General features: G+C 40.8%; 1 protein-coding gene and 1 pseudogene across 1 annotated transcript; both read right to left on the reverse strand.

Moving 5' to 3' along the window:
• Window positions 1-8,719: 8,719 nt before the first annotated feature.
• Window positions 8,720-11,119, reverse strand: LOC134480653 (olfactory receptor 1361-like; annotated as a pseudogene).
• Window positions 11,120-12,025: 906 nt separating this feature from the next.
• Or1f21b (olfactory receptor family 1 subfamily F member 21B) lies at window positions 12,026-12,988 on the reverse strand. Its single transcript, NM_214823.1, is given in 1 exon segment — window positions 12,026-12,988. A coding segment is annotated over 1 exon segment (963 nt).
• Between the last annotated feature and the right edge of the window lie 2,240 nt (window positions 12,989-15,228).

Below are 15,228 nucleotides of genomic sequence, written 5' to 3' on the forward strand. Positions count from 1 at the left end.
ACGTTGTCCAACGCCTGTTTGTGTAATTCTCATCAGGAAGACTGAGCAAGGATGATCTAGAGGCCAAAGTCAGCCTGGGTCACACACCCACACCCACATGCACGTGCACATGCGTGCAGACACATGCATAAACACACACACACACACACACACACACACACACACACACACACACACACCACTTTGGAGAATTTTCCAGAGTTAGAACAAATAGCAAGAATGATGGCAGAAACTACTTTTTGTAAAGATGCTATCAATCTTAATGGAATTTTAATTTTTTAAAAACTTTTATTTGTATAAGTGTGTAGGACGTCCTTGTGCTCACATATAAGCCTAAGCGAGCCACAAAAGTTAAACTTACAGGGTTGTCTCTTCAAAAGGAGAAACCTATAAGGTATTTTCCTTCCAGAAAGATGAGAAAGGAGGTGGCTAATAGTATTGACTCCCTGTGTGGCCAGAGTTGTCACACAGATCCTTATCTTGAACTTGTCTCAATCTATAGCACCAGCCTCTTCTTTAACCTGCTTCCTCAGTTAATCTACGGATCCCATCTTTATGGAAGATGTCACATGTACTTTCCATTCAGTCATGTCTGAGGCTTTGTTATGCACATGGCATTGAGTTAGTTACTCCCAGGAAACGTTTTCAAATTTACTTTCTGAAATATGTCTAAAATATACTCCTTGATCAAAACAATCATTCGCCATGATCAAGTAGGCTTCCTCCCAGGGACGCAGAGATGGTTCAACATGTGGAAATCCATCAACGTAATCCACTATATAAACAAACTAAAAAAAACACATACTCATCTCATTAGACCATGACAAAAATTTGACAAAATTCAACACCCATTCATGTGAAACGTCTTGGAATGATCAGGAATTCCAGGCACATACCGAAATACAGTAAAAGCAATATACATCAATCCTGTAGTCAGCATCAAACTAAATGGAGAGAAAGTCGAAGCAATCCTACTAAAATCAGGGACTAGACCAGGCTGCCTACTTTCTTCCCACCTATTCAATAAAGTACTTGAAGTCCTAGCCAGAGCAATTAGACAACTAAAAGAGGTCAAAGCAGTACAAATTAGAAAGGAATTACTGAAAAATATCACTATTTGCAGATGATATGATAGTATACTCAAGTGACCCCAAAATTTCACCAGAGACTCCTAAACCTGATAAACAATTTCAGCAAAGTGACTGGATATAAAATCAACTCAAACAACCAGTAGCCTTCCTCTACTCACAGCATAAAGAGGCTGACAATGAAACTTGGGAAATGACACCCTTCAAGATAGCCAGAAATAATATAAAATACCTTGTTTGACTCTAACCAAGCATGGGAAAGATCTATATGACAAGAAATTCAAGTGTCTGATGAAAGAAATCAAGGATGATCTCATAAAATGGAAAGATCTCCCATGCTCATGGATTGGCAGGATTAATATAGTAAAAATGGCCATCTTGCCAAAAGCAATCCACAGATTCAATGCAATTGCCATGAAAGTTCTAACTCAATTCTTCATAGAGATAGAAAGAGCAATTTGCAAATTCATTTGGAATAACAAAAAAAACCCCAGGATAGCAAAAACTATATTCAACAATAAAAGAAATTCTGGGGGAATCACTATCCCTGACCTCAAACAGTATTACAAAGCAATAGTGATAAAAACTATATGGTATTGGTACAGAGACAGGCAGTTAGATCAGATTAATGAAACAGAATTGAAGACCCAGAAATGAATTCTTAGGTACATAGATTGAAATAAAAAATATCATCCTAAGTGAGGTAACCCAGTCATAAAGAGCACACATGATATGCACTCACTGATAAATGAATATTAGCCCAAACACGTACAGTCACGTGATCTTTGACAAATGAGCTTAAAACTTTCAGTGGAAAAAAAGATAACATTTTCAACAAATGGTGCTGGTTCAACTGGAGGTCAACATGTAGAAAAATACAAATCATCCCTTTCTTATCTCCTTTTACAAAGCTCAAGTTCAAGTGGATCGAAAATCTCTACATAAAACCAGATACACTGAAACTAATAGAAGAGAAAGTTGGGAAAAGCCCCAAACACATAGGCACAGGGGAAATTTTCCTGAACAGAACACCAATGGCCTATGCTCTAAAATCAAGAATCAACCAATGGGACTTCATAAAACTGTAAACCTTTTGTAAGGCACAGGACACTGTCAATAGGACAGAACATCAACCAACAGATTGGGAAAAGATCTTTAACAATTCTATGTTCAATAGAGGGCTAATATCTAATATAGAAAGAACTCGAGAAGTTAGCCTCTGGAGAAAAAAATGATCCTAGTTAAAAATGGGGTAGAGAACTTAACAAAGAATTCTCAAATGTAGACTATTGAATGGCTGAGAAGCATCTAAAGAAATGTTCAACATCCTTAGTCATCAGGGAAATGCAAATCAAAACAACCTTGAGATTCCACCTCACACCAGTCAGAATGCTAAGATCAAGAACTCAGGTGAGAGCAGATGCTGATGAGGCTGTGAAAAACACTCCCCCATTACTGGTGGGATTGCAGGCTGGTACAAACACTCTGGAAATCATGCTGGTTGTTCCTCAGAAAATTGGACATCATACTACCTGAGGACCCAGCTACACCACTCCTGGGCATAACCCAAAGGATGCTCCAACATAAAACATGGGCATATGCTCCACTATGTTCATAGCAGCCTTACTTATAATAGCCAGAGGATGGAAAGAACCCTTATATCCTTCAACAGAGGAATGGATACAGAAAGAATGGTGCATTTACACAATGGAGGAATACTCATCTATTAAAAACAATGACTTTATGAAAATTTTAGGTACATAGATTGAAATAAAAATTATCATCCTAAGTGAGGTAATCCAGTCATAAAGAGCACACATGATATGCATTCACTGATAAGTGAGTATTAGCCCAAAAAACTGGGAATGCAATGTAAAGACCAGATGAAGCTTAAGAAGAAGGTAGACCAAAATGTAGATGCTTCAGTCCTTCTTAGATGGGGGAACAAAATACTGATGGGCAAAATAGATGCTTCTTAGATGGGAGAAATTTTGGAGCAGGGTCTGAAGATCCAGAGACTGCCCCACCTGGGGATCCATCTCCTATGCATTCACTGAACCCAGATACTGTTGTGCATGCCAAGAAGTGAATGATGACAGGAACCTGATTGATATAGCTGTCTTCTGAGATGTTCTGCCAGAGACTTACTGATACAGATATGGCTTGCAGCTAACCATCAGACTGAGCACAAGGACCCCAAAGGAGGAGTAAGAAAAAAGACTGAAGGAACTTAAAGGAGTTGCAACCCCATAGAAAGAACAACAATATCAACCAACCGGATCCCTCAGATGTTCCAGGGACTGAACCACTAACCAATTAGTACACATGGAGGGACCCACGGCTCCAGCAGCATATGGAGCAGAGGATGGCATTGAATGGCATCAATAGGAAGAGAAGCCCTTGCTCCTATAAAGTCTCATTTCCCCAATGTAGGGTACTGTTGAGGTAGGAGTGGGTGGGTTGCAGGGGGTGGATGGGAATGAGTACATCTTCATAGAAGCAGAAAGAAGTGTGGAGACCTGAAAGGGGAACGGAGAAAGAGGGATAACATTTGAAATGTAAATACATAAAGTATCCAATAATAGAAAAAGAAAAAAAAATCTTCCTTGGATTGTTGCTTTGCTGGCCTTGTGGTCATGAAGAGGTATCACAGACCCTTCTGTGAGTGTGTGTCTTACATGCATGTATGTGCATCACATGCATGTCTCTTGCCCATGGAGATCAGAAGAGGATGTCAGATCTCTTGGATATTGTTTTCCTGATGGTTGTGACTGGCAATGTAGGTACTGGGTATAAAACCAAGGTCCTTTGAAAAAGCGATCACTGCTCTTACCTCTGAGCCTTCATTCTAGATCAGATGCTTAAGTGCACTTTATTTCTATCAACATAGTAAGTCATTGTGGTGTAACATACTAGAGTTTATCAGCTCCTGTGGTCAACAAAGTGGAAGAGAGTTTTACTAACTTTTGGGCCATGCCAGGCTGATGACAGGGTGACTGAAACTTGTTTTACGTGAGGATCCTCATCCGAGGATTCACAGTGTCAGGGAAATAGACTGCATAAAATAACCCAGCCAATGATAAACAAGAGCAAACACAGCAAGGGGAACCAGAACCTCGATATGCAATGATATATTCCAAAAATATCCAGTTTTTGACAACAAAATGAAAGATTGCAAAGAAACAGGCAATTATGCACAAATATGTATGACCTTACAGCAGAAAAACTAGCAAGAGATATGCCTTGTGGCAAGAGCAGAAGGCCATCTTTAGCAAGGATATTCCCAAGAAGCCACTGTTTAAATGTTGGCAGATGGAAAGACAAACAATATCGAAGAGGTAAAAAAAATATGAAAACAATGTCAAATCAAATAGGGAATAAGGAGCCAAAAATTATGGAAAAAAGTCAAGTGGAAATTCTTTTTTTTTCTTTTTCTTTTTTTTTGGACCTGGGGACCGAACCCAGGGCCTTGTGCTTGCTAGGCAAGCGCTCTACCACTGAGCTAAATCCCCAACCCCTCAAGTGAAAATTCTGAATTGGAAAGTAAACAATGGATATAAGCTGTTTACTAAATGCACTCTACAAATTTGAATAGATCAATAAATAATGGGAAAAATTTCAAATAGTCATATAGACATTTTGGAAGTTGAAGAAAAGGAAATAGAAGCAGGAAAAAATGAATACAGGGTCATGCATAGACAACGCCGCAAATACATACATTAAGGATTCTTAGGCGAGAGAAAGGAAAGATGATGTATGAAAAAATACTGACTGTAAACTCATTTAAAAATGATCTATGAATATAGGAGGCTCAGTTAATATAATTAGATTTTCATTTCCATGGCAAACACAGTCAGGAGTCATATTTAATCTGCTGAAAATAAAAGATGAGGAGGTACAACAGAGCAATGGATACAGAAAATGTGGTACATTTGCACAAGGGAGTACTACTCAGCCATTAAAAATAATGACTTCGTGAAATTCATAGGCAGATGGGTGGAAGTAGAAAATATCATTCTGACTGAGGTAACCTAATCACAAAAACATACATGGGATGTCCTCACTGATAGGTGGATATTAGCCTAAAAGCTCAGCCTACCCAAGATACAATCCACAGACCACATGAAGCTCAAAAATGAGGGCAACAAAGTGCATATGCTTAGGTCCTTCTTAAAAGGAGGAATAGAAATATTCATTGGAGGAGATATAGAGACAAAGTTTGGAGCAGAGACCAAAGGCAAGGCTATTCAGAGACTGCCCCACCTGGGGATCCAGCCCATATACATATAGCCACCAAACCAAGACAATATTGCTGATGCCAAAAAGTGCATGCTGACCAGAGCCTGATATAGTTGTCTCCTGAGAGTTTCTGCCAGAGCCTGACAAATGAGAAATACAGAGGTGAATACTTGCAGCCAACCACTGAAATGAGAACAGGGTCCCAATTGGGGAGTTACAGAAAGGATTTAAAGAGCTGAAGGGACTTGCAGCCCCATAAGAAAAACTATACCAACCAATCAGAGCTCCCTGGGACTAACCCACCATCCAAAGAGTACACATGGACAGACCCATGGGTCTATCTGTATATGTAGCAGAGGATGGCCTTGTTGGGTACCAATGGAAGGGGAATCCCTTGGTCCTGTCAAGGTCCTCCCACCCCCCACCAAGTGTAGGGGAATTTCAGGGCAGGGATGCCAGAAATTTTGTCTGGTTCAGTGGTTGAACACACTCATAGCAGAAGGGGGAGTAGGGATGGGGATAATATTTGAAATGTAAATTAAAAACTCCAATAAAAATTAATAAAAAACAAACAACTAAACAAACGATGGGGAGAAAATATTTTGTGTTTTCAATTTATTTCCTTTGGTTTTCTTTTTGCTGTTGTTGATAAAGACAGAATTTCACAGTGTAATATATGACCTGGAACTCATAAGATAACCTAGTCTGGTCACAAACTTCTGATTCTCCTCCCTCAGCCCGCTGGTGCTGGTACTGTAGGCCTGTGCTACTATGTCAGCTTTATTAGGCATTTTCAAAATAACTTTCAAAATACGTGGTGTATTTACATGTTTTAAAAGAGAAATAGATTTACTAGGGGGTGGACATATATATAAATCAATAAAAATGAGAGTAAAAAGACTTGCAGTAATTTTGAAAGTGTGTTTTATACAGTAACTGTTGGAGACTTAAATGTAGACTCCTATTTGAGTAAAATTATCTGAGCTCATTTTCATAGGTATAACAGAAAGGGATAAAGAGTGCAAGTGACTGATATGCTGGATACTGGGATTGTAGAAGCACCCCACCCCCCATTTTCCTCACACATGTTCATGAGAAGATAAGTCATCAGCTCAAATGAGTAGTAGCATTTTTTTGTAGCTTCAAAGAGTTTTTCCCTATCTGCACTATCAATATTGTGACATTGATATTTATTGATATAAAGCTCACTCTGTGTGTGTGTGTGTGTGTGTGTGTGTGTGTGTGTCTGCCTTTCTATCTCTCCCTCTTCCTTCCCCCTCTCTCTCCACAGAAAGAGTCTCCACATAATCATAATCCCACTGTCTGGAACTTAGTATGTAGATGATCCTGGCAGACATGTTCCCTGCACAGAAAACATGCACAGTAAACAATCAACAAGAAAGCAAATCTAAAACAGAACTAACGGAAAGTTTGACCAAAATGCCACCTCAAACAGATACTCAGGAAAGAGGAAATGAGAGAAAAACAGGGATCAGGTGGAGGTTAGGGAATCAGGGAAAATCCTGATAAAGTATACAGCTCGTCACCGGCCCTCAGCAGACTTGCACTGGAAGAACAAAGATTGAGCAAACCAGAAGACAGAGGGAGGGACAGTGCAAGCTGAGGCTCACAAAGGAAGGAAGAGCCAAGGACAATGGACAGAGGCTGAAGGCAGGCAGTGCTGCCAGATACGTACAGAACCGGACTCTACAGGGAAGAGACAGTAAGGAGTTGGGGAACTGATTTTAGAAATAATGTCTGAAGTTCTCTCAAATTTCTTTGAGAAAAATAATCTAGACATCTCAGAAGTCTTACCAACTTTAACCATAAAGAGTGTTAGAACTAGAGTTGGTAGATGTCTTACAGGTCAAGCTGCACACATAGGCTCACAGTGGACTGACAACATATATGAGACATATAAACAGAAGTTAGACACAAGCAGTAGAGGAAGTGCGTATGAAGTTTCACCACTTGCTTCTAGAAGTAGAGCTCTTGATAAATGTTATCCAATAGGAAAGGAAGAGACAGTTTTCATGAAGACTGTAGTCTCTTAAATACAACCACAGTCCAGTGGAGGGAAACACATCGAAGTATATGGCAGCAGAAGTTAAACTGGATGGGTGTGAAAGAAAGCAAGAACAAAATGAAGAAAGAAAGCAAGGAATGGAGGGAGGAAAGGAGATAAGGTGAGGGACAGTGACACAAGCAGTCAGAGTGAAACAGAAAGAAACAAAGGAAAATGAAAAGATAAAAAAGGAATGAATATTTACATTATAATTGAAAAAGAAAAATCTTACAAATAAAATACACAAGATCAGCACAACCAAGTTACAGTCACCAACTTTAAAAATTATGCTATGAAATGAACATTGAAAACTCATAAATTGTTTTTGCTAATTGAAATTTCAAGGACAGTCAGGCCAGTACAGTGAGACTCTGTCTCAAAGCAAACAACAAAGCAGTTGCTACATGAGAACAGTAGAAAACACTGACACAGGCAGGCAAAGAGGGCAGAGGGGCTGTCCTGTCTGCACACTAGAACTGTAGAAGGCACAGATCAGTTTTATTAACTGACATACGTGCTGCTGAATGTTAGATGCTGTATAATGCCCAGATATCAAGAATAACATCATAAGTCCAAGTGAGATGCAGAAGTAGGGTTTCCTGGAGCTCCAAACCCTCCCTTCTCAACCTACCAAGTCTGATCTTCCTATGAGATAGGCTCAGGCTGAGGTCTGTGTGGTGAGAAAGAACAAACATCTGTGGTTTACCAGAGGTGGCCCGGATAATCCCAGTTGGGTGCTGGCTCTGTGCCCAGGGTCACAGATCATTGCAAAGAATGTCAGAAGCCGATAGGTGTCTTGTAAGCACAACTGAACACAAGAGCAGAGGATCTGTCGATGCTAACAAAATAGCAGCAGGCCCATTGCCCTGAAAATGGCAGAGGTCTGTGGATGCTGCTGCTGCTTGGCCATTCAGAGCACAATCTTATAGTGAACTTCATGAAGAGAGCCATTCAGAATTATCCCAACTCAGAAACCACATCCCATCTGGAGCAGGAGTCAATTCCTCATTCCAACACCTGACCCAGTTTTGAGCTTATCATTACTCGCTTTCCAGTGTTGTCCCATTGAGACTCCTCACTCATGAAAAAATTGTGCAGGGGTTCTCATGGTACATTCTGCCAAGGCCTTGACATGATAATGCAAATAACATTTGTTAAACACTTTTCATTCTTTTACATAGAGGGTTTGTACTCTGGGCTCTGTATCTGGTCGAGATAATTAACTTTTTTTTTTTTACAAAAGCTAATAGCTAAGTTTCATGTAATTGACAAAACATGAAACATTCTTACACAATATTTCTCTCTGTGATGTTCAACACTTTCAACATTACTGCTTGGATGGAAATCTCAGGATAAGCACTTTCCTTAGAACTCCTTTCATGTTCCTGTTTCTCAGGCTGTAGATGAAAGGGTTCAGCATTGGGGTCACCACTGTGTACATTATGGCACCTACTACGTCCCTCCCAGCTGAGTGAGAGGATGAAGAGGAGAAATACTCAGCGATGACGGTGCCATAGAAGAGGCAGGCCACAGCCAGGTGGGAGCCACAGGTGGAGAAGGCTTACCATCCTCCCCTGGGGGTTGAGACGCTCAGGACTGCACAGGTGATGTGCATGTAGGAGATCAGGATGCAGACAAATCGGGTGACCATGATCAAAGCTCCCTCTGTATGAATCACCAGTTCATTAAGATGTGTGTCTGAGCAGGAGAATTTCAGGTGAGGAGTTGCATCACAGAAGAAGTGGGGAATGATATTGTCTGCACAGAACGAGAGGGGAGCCATGAGCAGTATGTGCAACAGACAATTCAGGTTGGCTACCACCCCTGACCCTATAACAGGAAGGGCCCAGAGCTGATGGGTCATCTTTATTGTGAAGTGTAAATGGTGGCATATGGCCACAATTTGGTCATAGACCATCACAGATAGAAGGAAATTGTCCATATCAGCAAATACACAGAAGAAATTCAACTGTGTGAGATACCCAGAGAAGGAAATGGCCTGACTCCCTAGTAAGTGGTTGGCCAGTACTCAACTGTGTGTTTCCTGTGCTACTAAGTACCAGAACACCTTTTCATCTGAGCAGAAAGACCAACAAGTGAATCTATACAGGGAGAAAACATTCCAGTTCTCAGAGTGGGAAAAATCTTCCTTAGATTTTTCATCAGAGTAACCATGAAGGAATCCATGTAAGGGTAAAAGTATGTGTCTATAATGTGAAAAAACCTTCCCCCCAAATGAAGAAATTGTGCTTCATCTGCAGAGTCCATGAGGCTGAGGGGCCATTTAGTTGTAGGAGGATATAAAACTATGAACAAACAAACATCGGAGAAGATTTGATCACATGAGAGAATTCACTCAGTTAATAAGATCCAGGAGTAGAAATGGGACAAGGAAATGTCCTATTTCTACCTGAAAAGTTTCATAAAGAAACTCAAATGTTTTGGGATTAAAGAACACTTTGAAATAAACAGGTCAAAGTAAAAAAGTTTGCTGACATATGTTAGATATTGAAAAACATGCAAGTAAAATTTAGCTTACTAAAAATTTCCAGATAAACCAAGAGAAGTGAGCAGGTACTCAGTGTCTTCTAGCGCGTGTATGAGCAAAGAGATCTGTAAGTAAGGGATTTATCTATCCATTTCTGCAGCAAAGTGCCTGAGAATATTCAGAGACTCTGTGTCTGACACCTCAGTCCACATTTGCTTGGCCTTGTTGCTTTGGATTTATGCAGCTCCGAATTTCAAGATGGACTTGTGTGTTGGAGAGGTCTGTTTACCTCATGGCATCCTGAGAGCAAAGAAGAGCACACACAGGAGAGGGTTTGGGAGTCCAAAATCTCCTTCAGGATCTGCTTATGACCTGACATCTTTGCAGTCAGTCTTACCCCGAGATGTCCCACTTCCCAAGAGCAACCAGATTTGTAACACATGAACCTGAGACCAGGTATCAGAAACCCCCGAGTACACATTACTACTAATCCCCTTGACATTAAAGAATGATAACAAGAGCTGGAGAGATGGCTCAGTGGTTAAGAGGCTGGCTGTCATTCCAGAGGAACTGGTTTGGTTCCCAGCATTCATGTAGCAGCCAATGTCTGTAACTCCAGTGCCGGAAGATGCAATGTTGATCTCTGGTCTTCTCAGGGACTGCACATATACAGTACACAGTCAAACATCAGGCAAAGCATCCATACACATAAATAAGGATCTCAAAAAAAAATCAAAGAATGATAAAGGAATACTATGAAGAAATATTCTCACAAATTTAAAAACTTAGGTGAAACAGAATAGTTATTTTAAAAAATTATTTATTTTCATTTAATGTGTACTGGAGTTTGTCCTGCATGAATGTTTGTGTGATGGAATAGGATCCACAAGACTTGTGGTACTGACACTTACAAGCTGCCATGTTGCTGCTGGAAATTAAACCTGTGTACTTTGGGAGAACAGCCAATGCTCTTAAACACTGAGCCATCTCTCCAGCCCCTAGAGCAGTTCTTTTAAAGACACAATCTATGTTGAGCCTTACCGAGGAAGGAATGGTCTGAACTGATGTACTCACCTTGCCAGCTTGGGGCTTCTTTTCAGATGGGCTCATTTCAAGGACTGTGTTGTAAGAAGGGAAGCTTGGCACAGGCATGCAGGAGCTGGCTGGGCACATGTTGAAAGTTTTTGTGATGAACACGGAGAGTTTCATAGAACAGCCATAGCAAGAAAAGTCTCTAGAATTGTGACATCACAGACACAAAAGGCTATTATGGAATGACCTCAGATTACATAAACAAAAGTATTGTCCTAACCACAAAATGACCGACATTGCATGATGATACAAATGACCAGTCAGAGCTCAAGTTTATCTGTTCCTTTCTTCCAGCTGGATACATTAAAAGAGCCAATCACCAGCATCCTGATAGCAGCATTCCATCGGAAGCAGCAGTCAAACCCCAATTGCTTTTTAACATCACCCCCAAACCCTCAGAGCTTATCATAATGTCCTTTAGCAGCTTCCAAGTGAAACACCCCACTGGTCCCCAAACATGCCTAGTCCTCCTTTTTGCAATCAGAAATAAGAGTAGCTGTGTTTGTGGTGTCTTCTGTTGGGATGGCATTCACGATTGAAATAAAGCGATTCGTTTGAAACATTTTCTGAGCAGGAGAGAGAGCTCAGCAGTCACTTGCTGTTCTGCCAGAGGAACCAGATTTGGTTTCCAGGACCCACATTGTGTGACTGAGAAAGATCTGTAACTCAACTCTAGACAGTCCTCTTCCATTCTTCTTGAACACCTATATACAGGTGGAACACACACAGACACACACACACACACAAATACACACACACACACATTTTATACACACATGTGGTACACACAGATGTGGTACACATACAAATTCTTAATCTTTCAAAGAGAGTTAATTTTTATATTTATTTTGGCATGACTAGGGATTAAATCTGAACTTTGTATGGACTCAGGAAGTGCTCTACAACTGAGCTGTATACCGAATGTCTAATCACCTCTCACCTCCTGTCTACAACATGGATTTTATTCTCCCAAGAGATATCGCAGACGCTTTCCTAACAAAAAGATTCTAAGTTTCACACAGTAGATTACTAAACTGGTTTTCTGGAAATTAATTATGTATGTGATTTTCTAAGCCTTATTGGTAGATGTAGATTCAAGGTAAATACTTTCCTTAAAGCCCCTTTCATGTCCCTGTTCGTCAGGCTGTAGATGAAAGGATTCAGCATGGGGGTCACCACTGTGTACATCATGGCACCTGCCATATCCTTCCCAGCAAAGTGGGAGGATGAGGGGTTGAAATACAGGGATATGATGGTGCCGTAGAAGAGGCAGACCACAGCCAGGTGTGAGACACAGGTGGAGAAGGCTTTCCATCCTCCTCTAGGGGATGAGACTCTCAGGACAGCACAGGTGATGTGGATGTAGGAGATCAAAATGCAGAAAAATGGGGTGACTACTATCATAGTTCCCTCTGTAAGAATCATCAGGTCATTGAGATGTGTGTCCGAGCAGGAGAGTTTCAGGAGGGGAGTTGCATCACAGAAGAAGTGAGGGATGATGTTGTCCCCACAAAAGGAGAGTTGAGTCATCAGCAGTGTGTGCAACAGAGCATTCAGGTTTGTTAACACCCAGGACCCCACAATAAGAAGGACACAGAGCTTATTGGTCATCTTTGTTGTATAGTGTAAAGGGTGGCATATGGCCACAAATCGGTCATAGGCCATCACAGCCAGCAGGAAATTGTCCATATCAGCAAACACACAGAGAAAGTACAAATGCGTGAGACACCCAGAGAAGGAAATAGTTTGACTCCTGAGCATGTAATTGGCCAATACTTTGGGGACAGTGGTGGAGGAGAAGCAGACATCCGTAAAGGACAGGATCATGATGAAGAAGTACATGGGGGTGTGCAGGCGGGCGTCTGTGCTGATGGCCAGGATGATGAGCAGGTTTCCCAGGACAGTGGCCAGGTACATAGTGAGGAAAAGCAGGAAGAGGAGCTGCTGCTGCTGGGGCTGCCTGGAGAGTCCCAGGAGGAGGAACTCGGTGACACTGGACTGGTTGGTGCTGCTCATGAGTCTGAGTCCAGCTACATAAAGGAGAAGCAGAGGTCAGAAGCCATCTTCAGGTTTGGATGCTACAACCAGGTTCACATTAATCCTGCATAAGAGTTTCTAAATTAAGATCCATTCCTATTTTCTACACAATCAATTTACAAATCCCAGTTTTAGGTCATGTTGGTTCCCCAGAGTGAACCATTTAGTCTTATTGGAAATAACATATAAACATTCATGCACATACACCACTCTTACCAGTATCTGGTAACATTTTGTGTCTTCCTCCCACTCCTTAGAAGCTCAAACGAAAAGAGAAGCATCCAGTTAATGTATTGATCTCAAGTTCCTACTGGTGGAAAAGAGTGAACAGAACTTGTTGCAGAAGGAACATTGGCTTCTCTACTACAATGAAAATACTTGGATGGACAAGTTCTATTTTTTTCCTTAGAGTTTCTGGGCAGTAGTGTTCTTTATTCTAAATATTTGAAAGTCTTGGAAATACAGAAAGTTTTTGAGAAGGTGACGAGTGGATGATCACCTTCCCACTCCTGTGTCAGAAGGAGGTCTGGGAGAATTAGACAGGTATTTACTACAGCATGAAGTCCCACTGGGGATAAAGTCCCTGAATATCTTATTAAAGACCAGCACAAAGTAGTTGTGTAAGCCTGCTCTTGGTCCCTCTTGACCAACAAGTGTGGAACATACCTAAGCTCACAGTCAGAACTAGGGGATGAAGCAATCTGCATGGAGACAAATCCCAGGAGAATTCCTGGAGCACTCTCTAAGCCTGTAGGGTTGAAGAATCTGTCCCCATTCTTCTTCCTCTCAATACAGAAAATGAAGTTATGGCATTATCCGAGGGAACATCCTTTCTTCTTCATACTTGGTCACTTACCACATAAGGAGTATGCAACATTTGCTTATAGGCAGCCCTGGGAGTAACTGGCATCACAGGGTTTGGTTCAATCTTGTAAAACACCCAGTGTTAAGTTCAATGAAAGAAAATGTAGATGAGAGTGTATAGTTCTTCATGGCTAAAGGCAATCAATGCTCAGAGAACCTACATCCTTGGGGATGGTGACTTCTGAGCCCACAGTAATGGAACCAAAATCCACAGCATCTTGAGTGCAGATTCAACAGTTTCCTTTATACTGTCCATCACTTCCCTAGATGATTCATGACAGGACTTCAAAATCTAGCATTGGGACATCCTCAGTGTTACTTGTCTTGTCCATGTATATTCAGAAGCTTACCACCTTTTTCCATTTGCAGATGAACAAGCAAAATTCTCAGAAATGACAACAAAAACTGCAAACACACAAGAGTAATGGAAGGAAGTTGGGGAAAGTCCTACTTGCTGTTGAGTTCAAGATTTGGGGCACTTCTAATGACAATGTTGATAAGGTTTTCATTCCCAGTCAGTGTCAAACAGTAAAAGCCAATTCTCTCTCAGCCAAGCCAGGGAAGTAGTTGATAAAAGTGATAGCCTGGGCTGGCTTATACCTCTCATCCAGACACACTGAAGTCTGAGGGAACAAGGTTGCTGTCATGTTCCAGGCTAGCCTTATCTACATATCAGACCCAGTCTCATAAAAATAAAAACAGCACATAGGAAAAGACATTAGAAAATTGAGAGATGGCTCAGTGGTTTTGTGTACTTGTTGTTCCTGGAGAGTGACCAGGTTCCACTCCCAGCACCCATAGTGTTTCTCTTCCATCCATAACACCAGTTTCAGGTAATCTGAGATCTAACAGCATCTAATAATCCCCTTGGACATGTACATGCTATACATGCGTATATATGCAGGCAAATCACATGCACATATGTCTTTTTTTTTTAAAAAAGAAAAAATTATAATGGCTATGCAGTCTGGACTACATAGGCTTGTCTCACTATCAAAAAACAAAACAAACAAGAAGAAACAGTAATAAAAAAGAAAACCTAGTTGGACGGTGGTGGCGCATGTCTTTGATTCCAGATTAGGGAGACAGAGAAAGGTGATCTATATGAATTCCATGCCAGCTTGGCCTACAGAGTAAATATCAGAAAATCCATGGCTGTTAGAGTGAAAGTCTCTCAAATACCACCTGTAGAAACAAACAAATAAACAAATAAATAAAATAGGAAAATGAAATTTAATGGTATAAATGAAATGCTATTAGCTGTTAGTTAATTCTTGCATCCACATGTTTAAACATATGTGCTGTCTGCTGTTAATCTATGTTTGAAATTATCTACAAAAACTTTAGATTAAAAT

The sequence above is a fragment of the Rattus norvegicus genome, chromosome 10 (genome assembly GCF_036323735.1).
Source record: "Rattus norvegicus strain BN/NHsdMcwi chromosome 10, GRCr8, whole genome shotgun sequence".
Classification (NCBI taxonomy): Eukaryota; Metazoa; Chordata; class Mammalia; order Rodentia; family Muridae; genus Rattus; species Rattus norvegicus.